This window comes from Pinus tabuliformis, chromosome 1_2 (genome assembly GCF_031772625.1).
Source record: "Pinus tabuliformis cultivar Carrire ecotype Pingquan chromosome 1_2, CPIR1, whole genome shotgun sequence".
Taxonomy (NCBI): Eukaryota; Viridiplantae; Streptophyta; class Pinopsida; order Pinales; family Pinaceae; genus Pinus; species Pinus tabuliformis.
In genome coordinates, this window is record NC_142298.1 from 966,281,595 (window position 1) to 966,304,625 (window position 23,031).

The 23,031-nt window shown below is 40.5% G+C and overlaps 1 protein-coding gene across 1 annotated transcript in view; it reads left to right on the top strand.

The window, feature by feature from the left end:
• Positions 1–23,031, top strand: part of LOC149209197 (nuclear pore complex protein NUP93A-like) — a 271,345-nt gene that overhangs the window by 161,539 nt on the left and 86,775 nt on the right. Inside the window, exons 9-10 of the mRNA XM_089396303.1 lie at positions 18,092–18,145; positions 18,316–18,399. Coding sequence (XP_089252429.1) covers positions 18,092–18,145; positions 18,316–18,399 — 138 coding nt within the window. The remainder of the gene's footprint in view (positions 1–18,091; positions 18,146–18,315; positions 18,400–23,031) is intronic.

Genomic DNA, 23,031 nt, shown 5'->3' on the forward strand with positions numbered 1-23,031 from the left:
TATTTTGGGGCGGAAGAGGGATCTTGACTTATTGAGAGCAGAAGAGGTTGTTCCTTCAGAGAAGCATATAGAGACCTTTGATTTAGGTTTGCTTATTTAGATTTTTCCCCTTCTCCGTTTCTACTAGTTGGATAAGCTTGAGAACACCAAAGCAGAAAAAACTGAGTATAGGCATGAGGTTTCTGGACTAGACATGGGTTCATGGTTGGACCAAAACTCTCCTTACAGATGAATTGTATTTTCCGTCGGAACTTCATCGGCCAAAAGATGTAACCAACCTAAGGAAGATGGACATAAGGCTAACCAAATTTTGAAGTTTCAGAAGGCTCTTTATAATTTAGCCACACACATACTTAGAAGCCGCGATATACTCATGCACAACACTTATTCACATAATAGAAACCAAAACAAGATTCAAACAAACAAACAAGCAACAAAAGAAAAGACTATGTACACAGTGTAGGGCACAACCCCAAATTTTCATTGAAAATACTGTTTCAAATCTTGGCCATTGGCAGGTAGAGAGTGAATGTTCCTGTCAAGTGATTGAAGATGATAAGTGTGTTTCCCAAGCTTTTTGTGCATCGTCAATGGCCCAATCCACATGGACTGAAACTTAGTGTGTTTTCCTTTGTCCTTGTGGGCTTTGTCCCACTTTAAGATTAAGTCACCCACACTAAAGCTATTTTTCCCTGCAGACTTCTTGTCGAACCACCTCTTGATACAACTCTGGTGAAGTGAAATTTTTTCTTTAGATTTCAACCTTTCTTCCTGTAGCTTATGAAGAGTGTCCATCCTACGCTGAACTAACAAACATGGCTTGCCTTGGGATTCTTGTGATAGTTGGAGAGCGGGCAAGTAGATGTTCGGCAGGAGGATGGCTTCTTTTCTGTACACTAGGAAGTAAGGGGAGGTGTTTAGGGAAGGTTTTGGCGTGACTCGATCAACCCATAAGGCATTCACCAAAGCAGAGTGCCAATTTCACTGTTAAGAGAATATGGTCTTTTTGATAATGTGGATAAGGTTCTTGTTCATGGATTCAACAAGACCATTCCCTTGCGGATAATAATTAGCTGAATGTTTCAATATGATACCATTTTCCAATGCAAAATCAGAGTCTTAACGATGAAAAGTATGTTGCATTGTCAAAAACAAGTGACATAGGAACATCAAACCTGGAAATGATGTTCTGTTGCAGAAAGCTAATGACTTCCTGATCGTTCACCTGTTTGAGTGGAACTACTTTTGTCCACTGCGTGAAATAATCTGTAGTAGTTAAGATGTAGTGGTGCTGCTTTGACGAGTGCGGGAAAATTTCCCCAATAATGTCCAAGCCCCACTGTTGAAAAGGTTCTTCCACTGCAATGGACTGAAGTGGGGCGACTGACTTCTTGTTTCTGCCAGCACACCTTTTACAGATCGAACACTTGTGGGCGTGAGCATGAGCATCTTTGAATAATGTAGGCCAGTAAAAACCGACCCACATAACCTTATGCGCTATAGTGTTGCTTGCAAAGTGTCCCTCGACTGGTTCATTGTGGAGATCACACAATACCTTTTCTGAATCATGCACCTCCAAACACCTAAGCAGTACTCCGTTGTGGTGCTTTCTGAACAACACCCCATGCACCAATTGATAAGATAATGCTTTAAGTTTGAGTGCCCTCTTTTGTCATGTGAAAAAGTGAGAGGGCACTGTGTCATGCTCAAGGTATTGGCGCACATCCATGTACCAAGAGTTTATGCTTATAGTGGGGGAGGCTCACTCAATGTTATACATCTCAATCTCTTGCTCCCATCTTGAGATCTCTTCTTCTTCCTCTTTCGTATTTACTGCTTCTGCTGCTAGTTGGCAAAGACCATGGCCCTTGATTGTGTGAACTGGCTTGATTTCTAGATCATACTCTTGTAACCCAGTCATCCAATTCACTCTGCTTTCACCGAACTCCTGTTGGACAAGTAGTGATTTGACTAGTGGGTGCGGGACAAAGATAACATAGTGGTTCTTGAATAGATAGGGCCTAAAATACTTTACCGCCTTGTATATTGCATAAGCCTGCTTGTCCACGATGGGATAGTTAAGCTCTGGTCCTTGCAGACTTGCGCTCATGAACGAGATAAGCCTTTCATTATTCAATTCATCCTTCTGCGTGAGCACAACAATAAGAGAAGTATCTGAAGCAAAAGTGTAGAGAAAGAAATCTTTAACGAACTCCAGATTGTACAATACATGTGTTTCTACTATAGCCTGCTTAATATGGGAAAAAGCGTCATTTTCCCTTTTATCCCATTTGTTGACTGCGTCCTTCTTCACCATCTCCTGTATTGGTTTGACGATTTGGGCAGAGTCAGAGATGAACTTGCAGAGGAATTTGATCTTCCTCAAGAAAGACTGCATGGCTTTCTTATTCACTGGGAAGGGACTCTGCATGATTGTCTTGACCCTGTCCGGGTCTACCTTAATCCCACTCTTAGCAATGACGTGGCCCAAGAGATTAACCTCGGACACTGCAAAGATACTTTTCTTGTGATTTTAAGAATATCCCGTACTTGTGACATTGCTCAAAAATCTTCTTTAAATGGCATAGGTAGTTTGACCTCTCTTTGGAGAACACTGTTACATCATCAAGATAGACCACCACGCTTCGCCCAATGAGTCCATGGAAAGCAATGTCCATAGCGCGTTGGAATGTTTCACTAGCCTTGATTAGCCCAAACAACATTTGTCGGAACGTGAACGTGCCCCACTTCGTTCTGAACGTGGTTTTAAGTCTATCAAGCTCTGCAACTAGAACTTGGCAATATCAAGAATATCCATCTAACAGAGGAAACATTTCGAACCTCGATACTGTTTGCAATATTTGTTCCATGGACGACACAGGGTAGTTGTCTTTGTCCGAGGCGCGATTAAGATTCTAGATATCTACACATAGGCGAATCTCCCTGGACTTCTTCCTTACAGGGACCAAATTTAACACCCACGTCGAGTGCCACACTCTGTATATGATCTGAGCATCCAACAATTTTCTCAACTCTTTTTGTATGAGAGGCTCAAGTGTTGGATGTACTTTCCTTAACTTCTGTTGGAATGGATTGGCCCCTTCCTTAATTGCTATCACATGTTGGATGATTTGCGTGTCATATGTCTTGAGTTCATCGTACGTCCACACGAAGACATCACGGTACTGCTTGAATAAGCGGATGAAGGCTTGTTGCTCTTGTGGTGTGCAACAAGTATCGAGATTGACATACTTCAGATCCTTATTTGTTCCCAAGTTGATCTGCTTGTGCGACAATGTGGAACTATGGGTCTTGGCATTGACAGGTCCCCGGAAGCAATTCTGCAGGTCATACAACTTTTCCAATGATACAACACCCTTGGGGATGTGGTTTCCTTTGTTTGTGCTGGCTGCCTTCTGCAATGCTTTTTCGTGCTCATCCTCATCGATTGCTACATCTTTAAATACATCAGAGTTTGCCATGAAGCACAATGTCTATTGGTCGTAATAAAAAATACGTTAGTGATATTATCCCGGATAGAAGGTTTATAAAGAATTTCAATAGAAAAACTGTCCCTCAATAGTGACATCCTAGTAGCAACGTTTGCTAATGCATCCACAATTGCGTTACGCATCCTTGGAATAGAAATAATATTAAAAGCTTGGAAATGTGAAATAAGACGCCATACCTCTTGTTGATAACTTGTAAGAGGAAGTGACACATAATGTATGGTGTTACGTACATGTCGCACCATAGTTTCTAAGTCAGCTACCACTTTCACGATGGCAATGTTGAGGTCAATGACCTTTTGCAAGCAAAAGATGAGTGCTTCATACTTTGCAGTGTTGTTCGTGCACTCAAATTCCAAGCGGCAAGAGATCAAATGCTTTCTTTGCAACGGGTCTATTAAAAGACAACCAACTCCAGAGCCCTCTTGTGTTTTGGATCCATCGAAGTACATAGTCCAAACGTCATATGTACAAGGACTGTGAACTACACTCTAGTACTATTACAACTATTACCAACTGTACAAAGTTCATTATCGTCAGTTGGACAAGGAAGGAGATCCAATTGTGTATCTGGTGGAACTGGGGATGGCTGTGGAAGATAACACCCAAGTTGAGTTTCAAGAAAGCAACTGCCAAAACGTCATTTTGTTTGCTCACCTTAAATGGGGGGTTAATTTTTCATCCTAGTCCAGTGGGACCTCCCCTCATGGTCCAATTGGTATAGGAGGGCACATTTTGGGAGACCCTGATTGAGATAGCATAGTCCCATCTCTCCCTACTCTGCACTTACCACTTTCCATCTTACATTACGAGCCCTATATTCCACCTCGCTTCTTCAGGTTCAATTGACCATTGGTTCTCTAGGATTTGGCACCATACATCCTCATACTTGGGTAGGGCTCGAAACTTGGCCTTAGGAGGTTGATGTAGCTAAAAGAACAAGAAAAAGCATATGATGGCTACAAATAAAAACAAAGGAAGATCAAAATGAAAAAGATGGTTGGCACATAAACATTAGCACGCGGGCAAATGCCTAGCATGAGCTTTACCTGACTCATTATTGCCACCACCCGGTTTATGAGCATATGTTGCTCTTCGTATTATGAGGGGGAATCGTTGCATGTCCCAACCTCTAGTGGGCAATGAGTTGCTTCAACATCAAGGGGGTAATAACTGCTATACGTCATACAAAGCAAGCTGTATTCCTTTGAGCTACGATCAGTAATATAAAGAAAAATCAAGAAAAAGTAAAAGGCACACAAGAGGGATGGAAAAACAAAGGGTGAGTTGGTAACTCATGCATCCATGATTGCTCCCTCCCCACCTCTATAGACTCAGGATGAGGAGCCCATCATTGGTGGTCCCTTTAACCATGGCACTTGGCCATGAAGTCTTCTCCCCTATGTTCCAACATTATTCACATGACACCTATCGTTTAAAAGGTGGACCAAGGACTTGTCACTTCTGCTTGGGGGCTGGAAACATCTAGTAAGGTGGTCTATTAGTGACTCCTATCCATGGAGGTAACACTATTATGAGTTCAAAGCCTAAATTGTGGAAGGGAAGCCTTATTTGAAGTGTCAAATTGCCCATTACTTGCAAGATTGGTTCACATAGATGAAAAAATGATTAAATGTACTTAATGATGTTGTTGGTAGCACTGGATATTTTGTGTAACTGCCAGGCTGTTGCACAACCATGGCTTGGGCAACTTAACTGGGACTCAAATCCTTCAAAAAAATGTATTGATACTCACAGGTGGAGCGTTGAGAGCCATGGGTCTCCAAGCAACAATAGAGCATCACATATATCCATGGGGACCTCTAACACCCGCAACATTCTAGCACTTGCCCTGCATTCATGACTTTTATGGGATGATGCACCTGGACCTATTATGCCAACGTCTTGCTTAGCACTTCATGAGGGATTGACAGCTGATCCAAGGCCTAGAGGAGGATGGTCTCACACCTTGAGACATGGGAAGGCTAGTACCACCTTGAGAGCCCTCAACATTGGAGTAGAGACAAACATTTTGACCAGTTGGAGACCCATGAGACCACTTTTGTGCACCAAAATCAAAACTAGGAACCATAAAGGGAGATTGGCAGAGACCTAAGGGCCAACCCTTAGCAGATGATTTTAGAGGGTTTCTACACATCACATGACACCCTTAGCCCTCAACGCATGCCCTAGAAGGGCCTATGCATGGATGATGTCAACACTCTCTCTCATACGACTCACACATGGGAGATTTGTTATGTTTTATCATTGGCTATTAGGTTGTCGTGTGACTTGTTAGCACTCCAGGAAGCTTTCCTAAGTTGTAGCTCGGAGATGCCTGGTAACATATAAATCTTCAATATCGTTATCGGAACTATTGTAATGGATGATGGTTTGGATCAAGTCAGGTCACTGTTTCAACTGTGTTTTCACTCCAGACATGCATGAACACCCTCAGCTTGACAAGGCTTTAGACCACTAATGCTCAATAGTTTATAGATTCAATGGGTAGATGGAGAATACTGACCGTACCAGCAGATGCATATATAAACACATATGAATGGCTAGCTACAGAAAGTAAATGAAGCTTGCAAATCTAATTTATCAACGCAGAGATAAGATGACAATTATCTGGCATTAGACACAGAAGAAAACATGAATAAACTACTCAAGTGCAAGCTTAGAACAGAGGAGGAAATGGCAATTGAAGATGTAACAACAAAAGAAGCTTGTATCATTGGAATGAAGATGAGACGCTACGAAGAACAAAGTATCTACAGTCTCCAAAAGTTGAACCTTTGTTTCTTCTAGCTTTCAGCCATTTATAGACTTTTTACAATGCTTTCGGGCTTTCTGAGGTTCAACAGGTCTTAATCTATCCCCTTTGGCTTCTAACTGCTTGGTGCCATGACTCGACACACATGAGCTCAGAGGTCTCTTTTTCTAACAGCATAGTAACCAAATTCTGGTAATTGTGTCTCGCTGTTAGGTGGCTCGCTCGTGCCAGCGATGCTCCATGACTATTTCTGTTGGTTCGGCGGTGTTGCGCTGTGGCTTTTTCCCCTTCCGGCCATCTGTCTCCCGGCCTCTGTCCGCTCGAATCCCTCTTCTAGCGTTAGCAATCATTGCTTAACACAGAAAGGGGAGGTGGCCACCTATTCTGCAGCATAAGAGTGCCTCGGGCCTTTGGAACCCCTGAACCAGCCGCTTCCTGTTAACATAGAGAAATGCTTTTCACTGTGAAATTCCGCCAAAACTCTATTCATTCCGGATTTCAAATATCCTCAAATCTGGTCTATTTTCCTATTGGGTCCGCCTTTGTAGCGATATCACATCTCCACCGTTGATCTGGGAGCTCTAGATCCAACGGTTGTGATCCATTTCGGGCGGCTCTTTCGTACGGGAGTTAACTGCCCGATGAGGGTGGTTTTCTCTCTCCTCAGCTTGGACACGTGGTAACCGTTGTATGGGATCGGGCGGAGCCCGGCCAAAACCATTTACCGCCCACGGCTCGCCCGAAATCCTACCTGTTTCTTGATTTCCTTTGTATTTCAAAAATACATTAAAGCATTGAAAAATCCCGCAAAATGGCTTTAGACGGACTTGGTTTTCTCTCTCCTCAGCTTGGACACGTGGCAGCCGTTGTATGGGATCGGGCAGAGCCCGGCCAAAACCATTTACCGCCCACGGCCCGCCCGAAATCCTGCCTGTTTCGTGATTTCCTTTGTATTTCAAAAATACATTAAAACATTGAAAAATCCCGCAAAATGGCTTTAGACGGACTTGAAATACTATACATTGGCACTTACAAACCCTTTCGGGTCCAGTTTCATCGCATCGGTGCTTCCCTTCGCTTTTCGTTTATTAAACGAAATATGCGAAAATACATAGAAAACTGCCGTTTGACGGATCTCAAAATATATCAAATATCGCCTATAGCCTTGTCGGGTCCGGCTATCGCATCGCACATATATATGTAGCCCTGCTCCGTTGTGTAGCTCCAATGTGATATTGCGATGCGACTTGTCGCAATCGCATATCGCGATAGCCTCGGGCCGTTGTAAGCGCTTTGTTGTGGTTGCCGATTGCGATTTGCCGATTAGATCTGGACCGTTGATCAGCCAAATCTGACGGCTACTATGCCTTCATTTGTTTGTGCCTCCGATACTTTGTTTTTCACTGTTTTTACTTGTTTTTGGCCTCCCAATAGTGTTTCTCCGCCATTCTAAGGGCTCTTCTCATGCGATTGTTTTGATCTTTGGCATGATTTTACGAGATTTTGAAGACTTAGAGAGCATACTTGGAACCATTTGGATCAGGACCCGATGCAATTATAGATGCTAGAGTAATATTTTTGAAGTCCGACTTATGGCCAAAACAGAGCAAGAGGAGACGTGGCCGTTGGAGCTAAAACAAGGGACATTTCTGCTAAAAATAGCAGCACTGCACCTGAGGGGCTAACATGACCTAACTTGTTGTCGCACATTATTTTATGATTTTATGGGGTTTTAAGCTAAAATAGATGTTGTGACTCCTAGTAGAAATAGAGGAGAGATCATTTGTATCAACTCATCATCACAACTTGGAAAGTTTGGCCTCTCATTAGAAAATTTCGACCCTCTTTTCTTGTGGTAGAGATTGGACCTATGAATGCATTTTGTTATTTGGAGAAAATCGTTTGTCTTTGGAGCTATTGTCTTGGATCAATGGATGGATATCTTTGCATGTTATCTTGTAAGTGAGCTTATTGTTGAATATTATTTTCTTTATGTCTAATGTATGGAATATATTGAATCTACGATTTGTTATTGTGCCCTAATTTGTTGAAAATCCATTGAAAAGTATCTAGATATCATTATTGTATGCATTACTCATTTAATAACATGTTGATTATAATCTTAGTGGTGATCTTTGATTTGCTCTCCCAGGAAACTCCTTGATTCATTACATAGGTATTTGTTAGGGTTTTTGATGCTAGGGCATCATCTATCCTTCCTCCTTCAAAACCTTTTGGTCATTTAATCAACTCGTAGACTCTATCCGCCCAAGAATAAGTGACTGTCCATCCTTTGTTGATGATCGCTTTAACTTTTATCCATAAATTTCCTCTTTCATCTCTTTAATTTAGCCTTGTTAAGGCTAAGTGCCCAAACTAGGGCTTGGTGCAGATTCCTAGGGTAGAGGAATTTCTAGAGTTAGAGAGTCTAAATGCCAAGAGGAGAGTGTTTGCCACAAAATCCGTTCTTTTGGTAGGTATTCACTTCAATTTCGTCCATGAATTTCTTTGCCCTTATTATTGGCCCTAAGCTAATCGTAGTTTGGATTTAGCTTCAACTTGGGGGCTTATTTTAGGTTTTCATGTGCCTTGATCTCGCTGATAATCATTGTTGGAAACCCTTTATCCTTACCTTGACCTTTGGCCACTCTAACACTCAACCTATTAATCAAGTCCTAGGTCTTGTGTCTCATCCAATAGGCCTCTATCAAGAAAGCGAATTTCCTCCTATTGGAGCCTAAATTATGACTTTCTTGTAGAGGGCCTTGTTGTGTAACCTTGTATTCTAAACCTAGAATATCTATTAGTTGACTTTCTCACATACCGAGACTCGCATCGATTAAATATGTAAAGAGTAGGGTGTTTTGGATGTGGTGATAGTGGGCCATCACCTTGTTGTTGTCACTTGGTTTAATGTTAGCCTTGAAGGGTCCCCCTCTTCGAGGCTTGCTAGATTTTGCAGCAACATGTACTATGCCTATTTTTGAACTTTAGAGGGAATTTACTTGATGTATTTTTGTTTAGAGTGTATTGCACTAAATGCTATTTGGTAATTATGCACTCTCGCTATATAAATGATAATTTTTTCATATTTGTGTATAGATGGTTTGGATTTATATGGATGCACAAGATAAATATATGCCTTTCTTTAAAATTTGATTTTTTATGTATTTTTGGCCGATTGGCTTTTTGGTTTAGTTATTTTACTAGTTCTAGTCCAGTTTTGACCGGTTCCTGATTTGGGGGGATTTACTGGTTTGATGACTGATTCGGCTATGATAATATTGCTTTGAATGCTGTTTTTTTAAAGGAATAATTTATGACTGGGGCAACCTAGTATTTGACCGTATTGCCCTACAAATGCTATGCAATTAATAATAATGTTATTTTCCTTGAGGAAAATGTCACTTTTACTTAAATTTTTAACGTTATCATTAATTGTTTCAAGATGCTTAAGAGTGGTTCCATTCTCATTCAATTTTATATGGAGAAAGTAGATCTTAGATCCCACTCAAAATCTAGTAGACTTTCAAAGTTTTTAGGATTTTAGAATGAGGGGTGTTGCAACGTTTCCATTGGTGTCTATCATATATGAGGGTACGGAACTAACGTTTAATCAAGAGCATCAGGGCTTTTATGTACACCTTTGTCATGACCTTGCTAAAAATTGTACCCATCACTCAGACAAAATCTCAAGTTGGCATGTTAAGCTTTTTCTATCTTATTTTAATGCTTAGAAGGTGATATTGATTATGAGGATTCGAATATAGGCAATGATTTTGATGATATGCAGGTATATATTGTAGCTTGATTTTTTTTTTTGGACTCTAGAACATGGTTTCCGGGGGGGTGCCGCCCCCCCTCCCTCCCCTTGAATCTCTCCCGAAGTGCTCTCCCGCAAAAGAAAATTCGCTCCATGTTTTTTTCACAATTTTTTTGTCACAAAGATATTCCAAACACAATTTTTTTCGAAGAAACAAGAGTTCTTGAGTAGAACAACTTTATATTCAAGCCTATGGCCATAGATATGAAATTCTCCTCTATCTTTCATTTTCATCCTTTTACTTAAATTTTTAACATTACCATGAAATGGCTCAGGATCTTTGAGAGTGGTTTCAATTTGATTGTATTTCATATGGAGAAAGTAGAATTTTAGATCTCACTCAAAATCCATCAAACTTGTCAATTTTTCAGGATTGGGGGGATTGCAACGTTTCCATTGAATGTTGTTATGTACTAGGGTATGGGACTCATATTTAATCAAAAGCACGAAGCCCTCTATGTACGTTGATGTTAGTGACATTGGTTGTCGAACTCTATTGGAATTTCTATGTTTAACCCCTTAGAAATTCTTCCTGTACTATCTGGTTTATTTCTTCCTACTTGTTTAATTACTTAACAAGTTATTTACCATGTAAATACTCAAAATAAACACAAGTACAATATCAACATCTACAGATCATCACCTGAAAGAAAACAAGCACACAAGTGACACTGTTATTTTTGGAACAATGTCCTTGGAAAAACCCACGGGAAAACCGGTGCAACTATTCAGAGGGTTTTATTATTATGCAGTTTTCATAATACAACTTGGGTGCTAGAAATGGCCCACCCAACAGAGAATGCCCTTGTTAGTAATACCTCTCCTCGGAGACAGATATTCTGGCTGCTCAATCACTGGATGAACGATCCCACAACAACAATTGCAACTTCCACTGCTCTGCGTCACTCTGATAGGGACTGCATCACCCTTCCCGGTTCGCTAGCATCTAGTCTGCCTCTTGGCCCTGCGTTAGCTCTGCTAACCTCTGCGCAGCTACTGAAGCCTTTGCGTCAGCCCTTAGACCCTCTACGTCACCCACACTAGTCTCTCCTGGCTCTGTGCAGCTCCTAACTGCCTCTGCATAGCCTCCAACTGCCTCTACGTCAACCTCTCCCGGCTTTGCGATGTCTCTCTGGTACCAACTTTGCCTCTCTGCTATGTATTCACTGCCCCTCGCTGCTGATCACTTATTCTATCTCTCTTAGCAAACCCTGCTCTAGAGAATGGAATGATTGATCACTCTGGTGGCTTCTCCAACTGACCCTCAAGCCTCTTATACTTTTCTCGTTGGTCCATAAATGACTGCGATTAAATATCTAATCAACGACTAAGATTAGATTTGGCTTGATCCATGACTTTTGGAACCTTCTAACCCAATTTTATATTAATACTCGTTAATATTTTATTTTTCCTAAGTTTAGACTTAGGAACTCCATTAAAAATATTAATTATTTTAATATCTCCCAAACCGGTTAGAATATGCCCAAACCCTTTTTGGGTCCTGGAGATCTCATGTGCTTTAACCTCTCCACTAATTTTCATGGCTAGAGCACATCCGATGCTACCCCAAATCAACACTCCCTCTTAGCGAGGACTGTGCTCTAGTAATACTCCTCACTGAGTATCACCCTGATTATCCAGCGCCAGTCCCTGTGTTGATGCTAGGCCTCCCTGCCCAACATCCTCTGCACTGCTACATCCTGTACTATTGCCATGGCCCCGCCATTGCCACTGCTGCATCCATACGACAGCTCTCTTTGCATCCGTGTTACTGTTGGTCCATCCTCCCAGCACTACATCTTCAATGCATCCCCCTCTCATCATGCTGCATTATGCTACCCATAACACTGCCACTGCTAATTGTTGCACTGCAACTCAGATACCTAGAAGTAAGTAACTGATCCACTCAACTCTGACTTCCCTGTCAGGCTAGAGACACTCTCGATGTTGAAGTTCCCTCTGTCGCTAACAAGTGCTCCCTCTACAGACGTCTTTGATGCTACAACAACTCCCTGCATCTCGCACTGTTGCACACCTCTCTGTGCCATCCTGGACTGGTGCAACATTCCCGTGCCTCGCACTATTGCAGCCTGCTAGCCTCGCGCTGTCCCGGGACTCCTGCACTGTAGCACTCTCTGCCGCTCCATCTGCATCCGTCTCTACCGACATCCGCCAGTCTTGCTACTCCTCTTCGGGGCTCTCGTAGCAAGGTATAATCCAAGAGGTTGGGTACGTCAAGGATCCTGCCCAAGTCCGTCTGACTACAGCTCGATGTCTCCCCACTTCTTCTCAAGTGGCACATGAGCACTCATGGCACAATCGTCATCCTCCTCGACTTCTTTCTCTGCCCTTGCTGGCGTTGCCTTGGTCTCAGAAGCCTCTCCCTTACTCTTCTTCCTAGGACATTGGTTCGCAAAATGACCTAGTTCCCCACAATGAAAGAACTTGACCTTGGAGAGGTCCTTCTTCTTTCTCTTCTCTTGCTTTCCCGCAGATGCTAGAACCACATCCTCTTCTTCCTCCTTGATTTTGACCCCTTTGCCACTATTCCTCGCCTTGGTCACTCGTCTGATCTCTTCTTGACGAAGAGCTGCCCACAGTTCCTCACAATTTGGAAGGTTCATCCTGCCCAGTATGATCTGGACAAATACCTCCCAATCCTCTGAGACTGCGTTCAATGCGGTCCTCATCATCAATTCCTGATCCGGTGTGGCCCCTATGGAAGTTAGCTAGTCATGGATCTCCTTCAATCGACCGAGGAAGACATCTATCTGATCTCCCTTCTGCATCTAGTATGACCGCAACTGATTTTCAAGTAACATCTTCCTTTGCACGGAAGTATGCTGGTACAATTTCTTTAAGGCATCCCACATCTCATTTGCCGTGTCCTTCTCGGCAATATGCGACACCACATGATCCTTGACGCCATAAATGATGATGCACTTCGCCCTGGCCATTGCCTCCTCATACTTCTCATTTTCAGCTGGGTCAACTGGGATCGCTATTATTTTCAAGGTGAAGTCCTTGATGTGATATCTATCTAGAATGGACAAGATCCTAGCCTTCTAGACCACGAAGTTGGATGCTCTGTCCAACCTATCCTGATCTCTCAGTCCATTCACGACCACTATGCTTCTCTTCTTTCGACTCCTTCGAGTCTCTCTACTTCCCTCTTGGAAGTCCTCTGTTCGACTCCTTCTGAGTCTCAATTTTCCTTCTGGAAATCCCTCCTCCTTGGTCTTGCCCTGTTAGGTATTGTATAGTACCCCACCAGATTCGCTCCGCAAATTACCTGCAACCTCCTATACCCTAGCAATTGAAGGATTGAGCTACTTGGCTGTACGCAATCCTGGCATCGACAAATCAGCTCCCCTAGTCAACTGCGTCAGCCCTCCTGGCCTTTGTGTGAGCCTGATTTTGCCTCCCTTAGCCTCTGTGCTGCCTTTCTCTGGCCCAGAATGATGACACAGTCTCTTTGCGTCACTCCTTCCTCTGTCGCCTTCTGCACGGATCAACTTTGTCACTCGGGACAACTGAATCTGTTGCTACTGCTCTGCTAGCTGATGCCTTCAGTTATCCTGTGATTTGCAACCACGCTCTGATACCATGTTGGAATTTCTAAGTTTAACCCGTTAGAAATTCTTCCTGTACTATCTGGTTTATTTCTTCCTACTTGTTTAATTACTTAACAAGTTATTTACCATGTAAATACTGAAAATAAACACAAGTATAATATCAACATCTACAGATCATCAACTGAAAGAAAACAAGCACACAAGTGACACCGTTATTTTTGGACCAATGTCCCCAGAAAAACCCAATGCGGGAAAACCGATGCAGCTATTCAGATGGTTTTATTATTGTGCAGTTTTCAGAATACAAGTTGGGTGAGAGAAATGGCCCACCCAACAGAGAATGCCCTCAATAGTAGTAGCTCTCCTCGGAGATAGATATTCCGGCTAATCAATCAATAGATGAACGATCCCACAACAATTGTAGCTTCCACTGCTCTACGTCACTCTGATAGGGACTGCGTCACCCTTCTTGGCTCACCAGCACCCAGTCTGCCCCACGAAAATCTTCCCAACGCTGCCTCTTGGCCCTACTTCAGCTCTGCTAGCCTCTGCGTTAGCCCTTAGACCCCCTACGTCGCCCACGCTGGTCTCTCCTGGCTCTGTGCAACTCCCAACGGATCGATGTCTCTCTGGTACCAACTCTGCCTCTCTGCTATGTATTCACTGCCCCTCTCTGCTGATCACTGATTCTATCTCTCTTAGCAAACCCCACTCTAGAGAATATAATGATTGATCACTCTGGTGTCTTCTCCAACTGATCCTCAAGCCTCCTCTTATACTTTTCTCGTTGGTCCATCAACGACCGAGATTAAATCTCTAATCAACAACTAAGTTCAGATTTGGCTTGATCCATGACTTTTCGAACCTTCTAACCCAATTTTATATTAGTACCCATTAATATTTTATTTTTCCTAAGTTTATACTTAGGAACTCCATTAAAAATATTAATTATTTAAATATCTCCCAAACTGATTAGAATCTGCCCAAACCCTTTCTGGTCTTGGAGATCTCATGTGCTTTAGCATCTGCACCAATTTTCATGGCTAGAGCACATTCGATGCTACCCCAAATCAACAAACTCTTCTATCATGACCTTGCTAAAATTGTACCTATCACTCAAACAAAATCTTGAATTGACATGCTACATTTTTTGTATCTTATGTTCTTTGCTTAGAGGGTGATATTATTGACAAAGATGCCAAGGTAGGCAATGATTTTGATGATATGTAGCTATATGTTGTAGCATTATTTTTTTGGATGTGAGAGGCCATCTAGAGCCTATTTGTTGATGTATTTTCCATTTAGAGATGGATTGCATATGATGCTATTTTGGTTATGTGCACCTTTACATGCTATATAAATGAGAACTTGTAACTTGTGGACGTGGTTGATGAAGATTATAACTTCTAGATGATTGATGTTATATGGTTTTCTCGATGTTTTTATGATTTTTATATCTAATTCATCATTCTACTTGTTTTTGTTGACATCTATGCATCAAAATATATATTATATAAAAATTTGCTCCATACTCGGGAGCTTTGGAAAATGTTGTTGCCTGCTCCTGCTCCCAAGTAACCTTGCTCTGGAAGTCATCTAGAGCCTCTTTGTTGATGTATTTTTGGTTTAGAGATGGGTTGTACTTGGTGCTATTTTGGTTATCCGCACTTTTGCTATATATATATATATATATAAGAAACTTTGCCATCTTTTGAAAACTTTCCTTTATCTTTTTGTTGTATTTGTTTTATTCTTCATTTACTCCCACTCCATACTACACAAAGTGATGTAGCAATCACAGGGAAGCCACCCTTGACTTAGGGATACCTTTGTCTAAAGCGCCAAGGAGTGATGGTGAGGTGACAATGGGCATCATCCTAGTTTAACATGTCTCCATCTAGGTGGTAGGACTTTTCATCTTTGGGCTTGAGATTGTGTCATAACAACCTGTGTAGGCCCAAGAGAAAGTATGGTACCAACTTCTTCCAAAAAGAAACATTACAATACACCACCTCTCATTGTAGAGCAAGGGAATGATTAGAGCATTTGCCTCGAAGGAGGGTTTTAACACCATAAAATGCTAGAAAAACTGCTGTAACCTTGAAGGAGGATTTAAACCATATTAACCCCACAAAAATTGCACTACTTTTGAAGGTGATTTAAACCCTTGGACAAATCCCAGGGAACCATAGGAAAAGAGATGATTCAAAATCTCTTATTTTGTGATTGCAAAGAAACCTAAAGCAATGCCACTAACCAAATATATTCCGATTAGTTGTTGAAGTGATCCTTGAAGCATTGTTGAAACCAGAGGAAACTCTACAAAGAGATGATAAAAAATGCCTGGTTTTGCATCCCTTAAGCGATGCCACTAGCTGAAACTATTTGGATCAGCTGCTGAATTGAGTGAAGTTCAAACACACTATAATAGCATGTTGAGATTCACAAGGAAAAAAAATCAGATGGAACCAACACGAACTGTAACTCTGAAATAAAGAGAAATAACTGAAATACAAGTGTGGAAAAAATAGAGAAATCCACAATGCAACAGCAGAGGGTACCCTTAGGCAAATTCCTTTGATAAACGATGAAAATAAAAATAACTTGAATGATGAATTACAAATGAGAGTTGGTATTTTTACACAACTTACAAGTAGGTCATTTTCCCCAAGAAGGGTTATGAGGTTACATGTACAAGGTCGGCCGTAGCAGAACCTAGAGATAATGATTACGTTATAAAGTTGACCACAGCTGAAAGTGAAGTTAACACCATTTTCAAGGAAAGGACTACCACTTTCAAATCTGAACTGGAGTGATTGCTTCCAGGGCTTATCTAAAAAGAGTGTACAACCGATTTGGCAGGCAACTTTGCACCCTGCCAAACAAGAAGCAAGGCTTATCTGAAAAGAGTGTACAGCCCATTTGGCAGGCAACTTTGCACCCTGCCGAACAATGTCAATGAATGGCAAGTCTTCATCTTGCATGGACAATGTACAGATTCACCATGGGACAGTGGGGATGACCTTCTCACCACCAAACCTGGACCAAAGGAAATTTCTGTTAGAGTTTTTCCAATTTACTATGTTGAGTGCTAGAAGGAAAGCAACAAGAGACATCATAATCATGGCCTGCTTGGAGATAGTAAGCTTGCCAACAGGAGGCAGGTCTCTAAAGTACCATCTCTGAAACTTGCATTGCAACTTTTGGAGGCACCAATCTCACAAATCAGCAAGGAAAACCATTAATACCAAAGAGAACTGCAAAATATTTGATGATGTGCACATCAGTAGTCAGCTTCCATCAAGAAGTAACTACACCCAACCCAATCAGCCAGAAATCAGACTTTTAGTGGCTAATAATTGGACCTGGAGTGGCATAAAACATGTCTAGGCAGCTGAAGGCAGATCCAACTGACTTAAGAGACAACTGTATATAGATCAAGAGAATCAGCAGAAAAATGATTATTCGGTACTCTGTCCATGAATGATAATCCATCCCAGTCACCCCTGTGATCTTGCAGCATCAAGGAGTTTGCCTAGCACGTCAGTTTCTATCACATACAGGTAGGGGGCTAAAGAACACTCATCTGAAGGGTTTAAGAAAAAAATATTCGTGCCAGAGTAGCTGTATTTTTCTTCTAAACTTAGCCTACAAATCAGCTCGTGCCCAGCACATTTAATTGGTGCAAACACTGGTCTTTCTACAGAAAAACAAGTCTGCATCTCAGCTCAGGCTGTGGCTTGGATGATTTTAAACCATCAGTGTATATTCCATCCTGTTTATGAGGCACGTCGGCTTGCTCTCTGCGAGCACTCAATGTTAACAGATCTAGTCTTATTTCTGGCTTAGTTTGACCAGGATTTTGTTGTTGTCAAGGAAAATGTTGGAGCAAGGACTGCATTGCTGTCAAGTTAAGAAAATGTTAATAAAATTCAAATAGTAGATATGCATTGTCATACATGCACACATTGCTCATTCATTTGTTGTAACTCAATGGATATCATCTACTATCATATGACATCCCTTGATTCCCATTTTATATATGGTCAATTTATCATTTATCATTTGATATAAATTAGTATTGCAATAAATTATAGAATGATAACTATCTTAACAATAGCTACGGACACCCATGACTTCATAGAGGTGTCCTAGTTTCTTAAGCTGCTCAGTTGGGGACATAGTCTTTGTTTGTAGATGGTTTCAAACATGTATTTAGTTTTTGCAAATTCATGGTTTTTAACATGGATTTAGTTGAGGAATTTCACAGCATCTTTGTTTGGTGATTTTTTATTGACTTTGTGTTATGTTCTCAGACATGTTAAAGTTACTCGAGATTGTGAGAATTTTTTTCTGCAAGAGTATAAGTGGATTTTCTAGTAAAAATCATTTTTATTTAGTATTGCAGGCAGCTCTTGGAGGCTCCACTGGAAATCTGCAACGGGTTCGAGCCTTTTTGCGGGTTTGTACATTCATAATTTTGAATGACCTTTATCAAATGATTATAGTACCATCTATTTGAATTTTTTTGAGCTGATTAAATATAGTTCTTTATGTGGATGTTATGCTTGGAGTGAAGTATTCATGTGCTTTTGTTTTTATTGCCTCATTTTTTCAACTTTGTAACTTTAGGTTCGTTTAAGAGATTATGGCATATTAGACTTTGATGCACAAGACGGACGTAGACAACCTCCAGTGGACACGACATGGCAACAGGTGTGCAATATGTTTAAATTTAATGTTACATTTATCCCTGAATGCTATGATTTAAAGATCGACACTTCCAAGGAGTAATGGAAATGTGTAGGAGATCTTTTCTTTATGGTTTGCCATTCATTGGCTAGAATTTGTTGATTACTGGATGTGAAATTTGGACAAATCTATTTTTCCATGATATCTACAGACAAATCATCAATTACTATTATCCTTATAAAAAATGGAAGTGTTCAGCAAGTGCAAGTTTATCTTAGCACATTCATTTGTATAGTACTATAATGTTGTAACATCGTTTAGCATGACAAATATACTAACTGTTATTTTCAATCAGCATGGCACCTGCCCCTATTGTATTTGCTCAAGGACATGGAGGTCCAAGATTGATACCTAAGGCCTATGTTATAATCTGTGTGATATATGATGGGTACCACTCTAATAACAAAAAGAAATAGTAAATAAGAAATAGAAGAGTTAAAGAAATGAAATGTTGACCTTGAACTACATTTTAATGCTATCATAAGAGATGATTAGGGAGGACTTACATGTGGACTGTGATGATTATTCTATTAACTATGCTTCCAATTTCTGATTCTCATGATGATGTGTGAGCTCGTTCAGTGCTTTTATTTTTATATGTCTATAGCATCTTGAAAATCTAATTTGATGAGTCTTAAAATTCTGAAAATTTATGAAATACTTAGATTTGTTTTACACTTTTGGCTACATTGATGGCAATCAGGATTGTAGAAAACACTATCTTAATTTTAAACACTTCAGACATGTTTTTTTGCTTCTTTCCCCAATACAGATATAACCATTTTATGGTTGCTATAATTAGGAAATGTTGTCATATATGCTTAGTGGACAATTTATATTTTATCCTGAGGCTATTATCAATCGTGCACATATTGATTTCATAAGATTGTAGAAAATACTTTATTTTAACTTGTGAACACTGCAGGTAGGCATTTTTTTGATTTTGTTGAAATTCAAATACAATGTAGAATTTCTTATCATGGTAATTACTTGGGACTGATATGCATTCTTTTTATTGTTCAGAACTTCCTGGCCCTGATGATGAACCTAGTTTTAGGTTCGAAATGCGTCGACCCTTTATTCTCAATGTGATTTTTCCAGAAGATCTGAACAATATATCATGAATCACAGAAGCATAAAGTCTGAGATGCATTCTTTTAGTTAATATTTACTTTGATTAGTTATGTCATCAAGCAATTACACAATAACAAAATATAGAGATCATAATGTACAAGAAGCGAGAGACACCAGAAGTTAGGCCAGAGGCCAGGGAAAAACCCACAGGTGGAAAACTCGTCAATCCTTTCCATATAGCTTCTTCATCAACAAGAGAAATCCAAGTCAAACAAACCAGTCACCCTAGTACCAGGTCAGCGCCCCAAATTCTGCTATGACTCCATCAATAAGTCTGGTCACAAAAATGCCACATGTCTGTCCTTAAATGCCATGTCACACAGAGATAGAAGCTTGTATAAATACTGATGTAATGGTATCTCAGGTAGCTTGTATTCATAGAAGAAACAGTGCACAGAAAAACTTGGATATGCCTCTATTAGTGCCTCAGAAAATTTGCATATATGCCTCATAATATTTCACACTGTTGCCTCAGGAATCATCACATCACAGAGAGGAATATGACACAAGAACTTCACATTACAGAGATAGAATATGTCTTGGAAACTCGCATTATAGGGATAGATGATGCCACTGAAGATACACCTTTTCAGGTCTCAGATTTGTGCCACAGACCCGAATTATCTTACCACGTAAGAGTTCGAAATTGATGCCAAACGATGGAGGATATGTGGCAGTGTATAGTTTTTCGATCATATGAAGAGACATGTCCTTTGAGCAGGCCAACTTGTCTACCTAGAGGGTCAACTTGTTGAAAATTTATGTAGCTACGGCTGGCATTTTTCATAAATTGAAAACCCCAATGGGAATTTTTCATTGTACTAGCTCTCGAATATAATGATACTTGTTGTTTATATTTTTTGTCTTTCCATGAAATACTGAGTCTTCAGACAAGCATATACAACTGGTGTTATCACAAAGTATCACTGTAGGGTTCATTGGTCCTTCAACTAGGTCAGATAGCAACTTGCTTAGCCATACTGCTTCTCTGCTTACTTCACAGGTTGCAACATACTCAGCCTCAGCACTGCTGAAAGCAACTTTATCTTGCTTTCTGTTCATCCATGAGACAATGGAGGATCCCAAATTGAAACATCCTCCTATAGTGCTCCCTCCATCTTGCTCAGTGCCTCCCCAGTCAAAATCTGTATATCCAATCAGTTGGACATCATTCCTTCTATTATACTTCAGGCAGTAGTGAATGGTTCCTCGCAGATATCTCTGAATATGTTTTGCTGCTATCCAATATTCATGGTTCGACACCACTTGGAATTGACTAAGAACATTTATTACACAGCATATTTCTGGTTGAGTATTCACCAAGTACATCAGTGAGCCAATTAATTGTCTATACTTGGAACCATCCATAGGGCTTGATTAAGAACTTCTTAGCCTCTTCAAGTTTTTGATCATCGGAGTGGTCATAGGTTTGCAATTCATCATGTCAAACCTCTTCAACATCTTGATCACGTACTTTCCTTGACCCAAATAAACTTCATCAGGTCCTTGCCAGACTTGTAGTCCCAAATAGTAATGTATCAACCCAAGATCCTTTATGTCAAATTTTGCTGCTAGTTGCTTCTTACATTGTTCAATTCGACTTTCTACATCTGTTTAGAGAAGATCATCAACATACAGGAGAATGATTACAGGTTCTCCATCTACAACCTTGATATAAAGGTTTGGATCAACATAACTTTTTGTGAAGCCTATTCTTTGTAGGTATGCATCCATTCTCTCATACCATGCTCTTGGTGCTTGCTTGAGGCCATATAATGCTTTCTTCAATCTGCAAACATATGCCTTCCTATCTTTAACTTCGAATCCCAAGGGTTGCTCTATATAGACTTCTTCATCTATTGTGCCATTCAGAAATGCAGTCTTGACATCCATTTGGTGGATGTTCCATCCCATCGATGCAACCAGAGAGACTAATGAACGAATCATTGTATATCTTGCTGTTGGAGCAAATGTCTCTTCCTAGTCAATGCCTTCTAGTTGAGAGAAACCCCAAGCCACAAATCTTGCCTTTTACTTTTCTATACTTCCATCTGGCGCATGTTTGATCTTATAGATCCACTTGGAAGTTACCACAGATTTGTCTTCGGGCCTAGGTATGGCCTCCCAGAGTTAATTCTTCATTATATGTTGATACTCTTCAATCATGGCATCTTTCCATTCCTAATGATTTACAACCTCTTTAAAAGTGGATGGTTTTGCTTCTATTAATTTTGTCATATATGCAGCATACCCAAAATATCTCTTGGGTTTCTTGCTCTCTCTAAATGAGCCTTTCTCTTTCCCATGACCTTTTGCATCAAGTAGTGTAGATTTTAACCAATTAGGTCTTTTCCTTGTTTCAGGGATTCTTCTTCATGGTGTGATTCTTCTTCTCCCTTGTCAACTTCTTCCTCAAATATCGAAAGTTCTAAATCATCAAAGTCTACGAAAAGTTCCTTTGATTTCTTGAATGCTATGCTTTCATTAAATATGACATCTCTACTGTCTTCTATGTGATGTCATTCTTTTATGTAGATCCTATAGGCTTTCAATGAGTTGTTGTAGCCAAAAAAATTCTCTTCATACCTGATGGATCCAACTTCTTTCTTTTGTCCTTTGGTATGTGGATATATAGGGGACAACCAAAGATTCAAAGATGATCCACAAATGGCTTCTTTCCAGTGAATACTTCTTCCAGAGTTTTGTTGTCTAGGGACCTGTGGGGACTTCGATTTTGAATGTAAACAATTATCTTCGTGGCTTCTCCCCATAGAAACTTAGGTAGATCTTGATCATGCAACATTGCTTTTACACTTTCTTCAATGGATCGATTCTTCCGTTCTGCAACTCCATTTTGCTCGGGATTATATGGGACTATGAACTCCCTCTTAATCCCAGACTCCTTACAAAATGCTATAATCTCCTTGGATGTATATTCTCCTCCATTATCAGTTCTTAGTACTTGATTTTTCTTTCTGTAAGGTTCTCTACTTCAGCTTTGAATTCTTGAAATTTTGTAAATACCCCATCCTTGGTTTTCATTAAGTAAACTTAGGTCTTTCTTGACTGATCATCCGTAAATGTGACATAATAGAGATGACCTCCAAGTGATTTAGGAGACATAGGGCCACATACATCAAAGTGAATGAGATCCAAGATTTCTTTTGATCGTGAAGCACCGCTTCCAAATCGTCTCTTGGTATTGTTACCCAATGCACATCCCCTACATACTCCTTCGTGATCTTCTTTCAGTTCAGGTATTCCATGTACTATGGAACTTAGGGTTGGAAGGATCTTGAAATGTAGATGACCAAATCTTCTATGCCAGAGTTCACACTGGCTAATTTCAATGTGAACTAGGGCCTGGGCCAAAAGAGATATCAGTTTGTAAAGTCTTTCCTTCTCGAATGCCAATGACTTTAGCTTGTTCTATACTTGAGTCTTTACTCCATACAACAACCT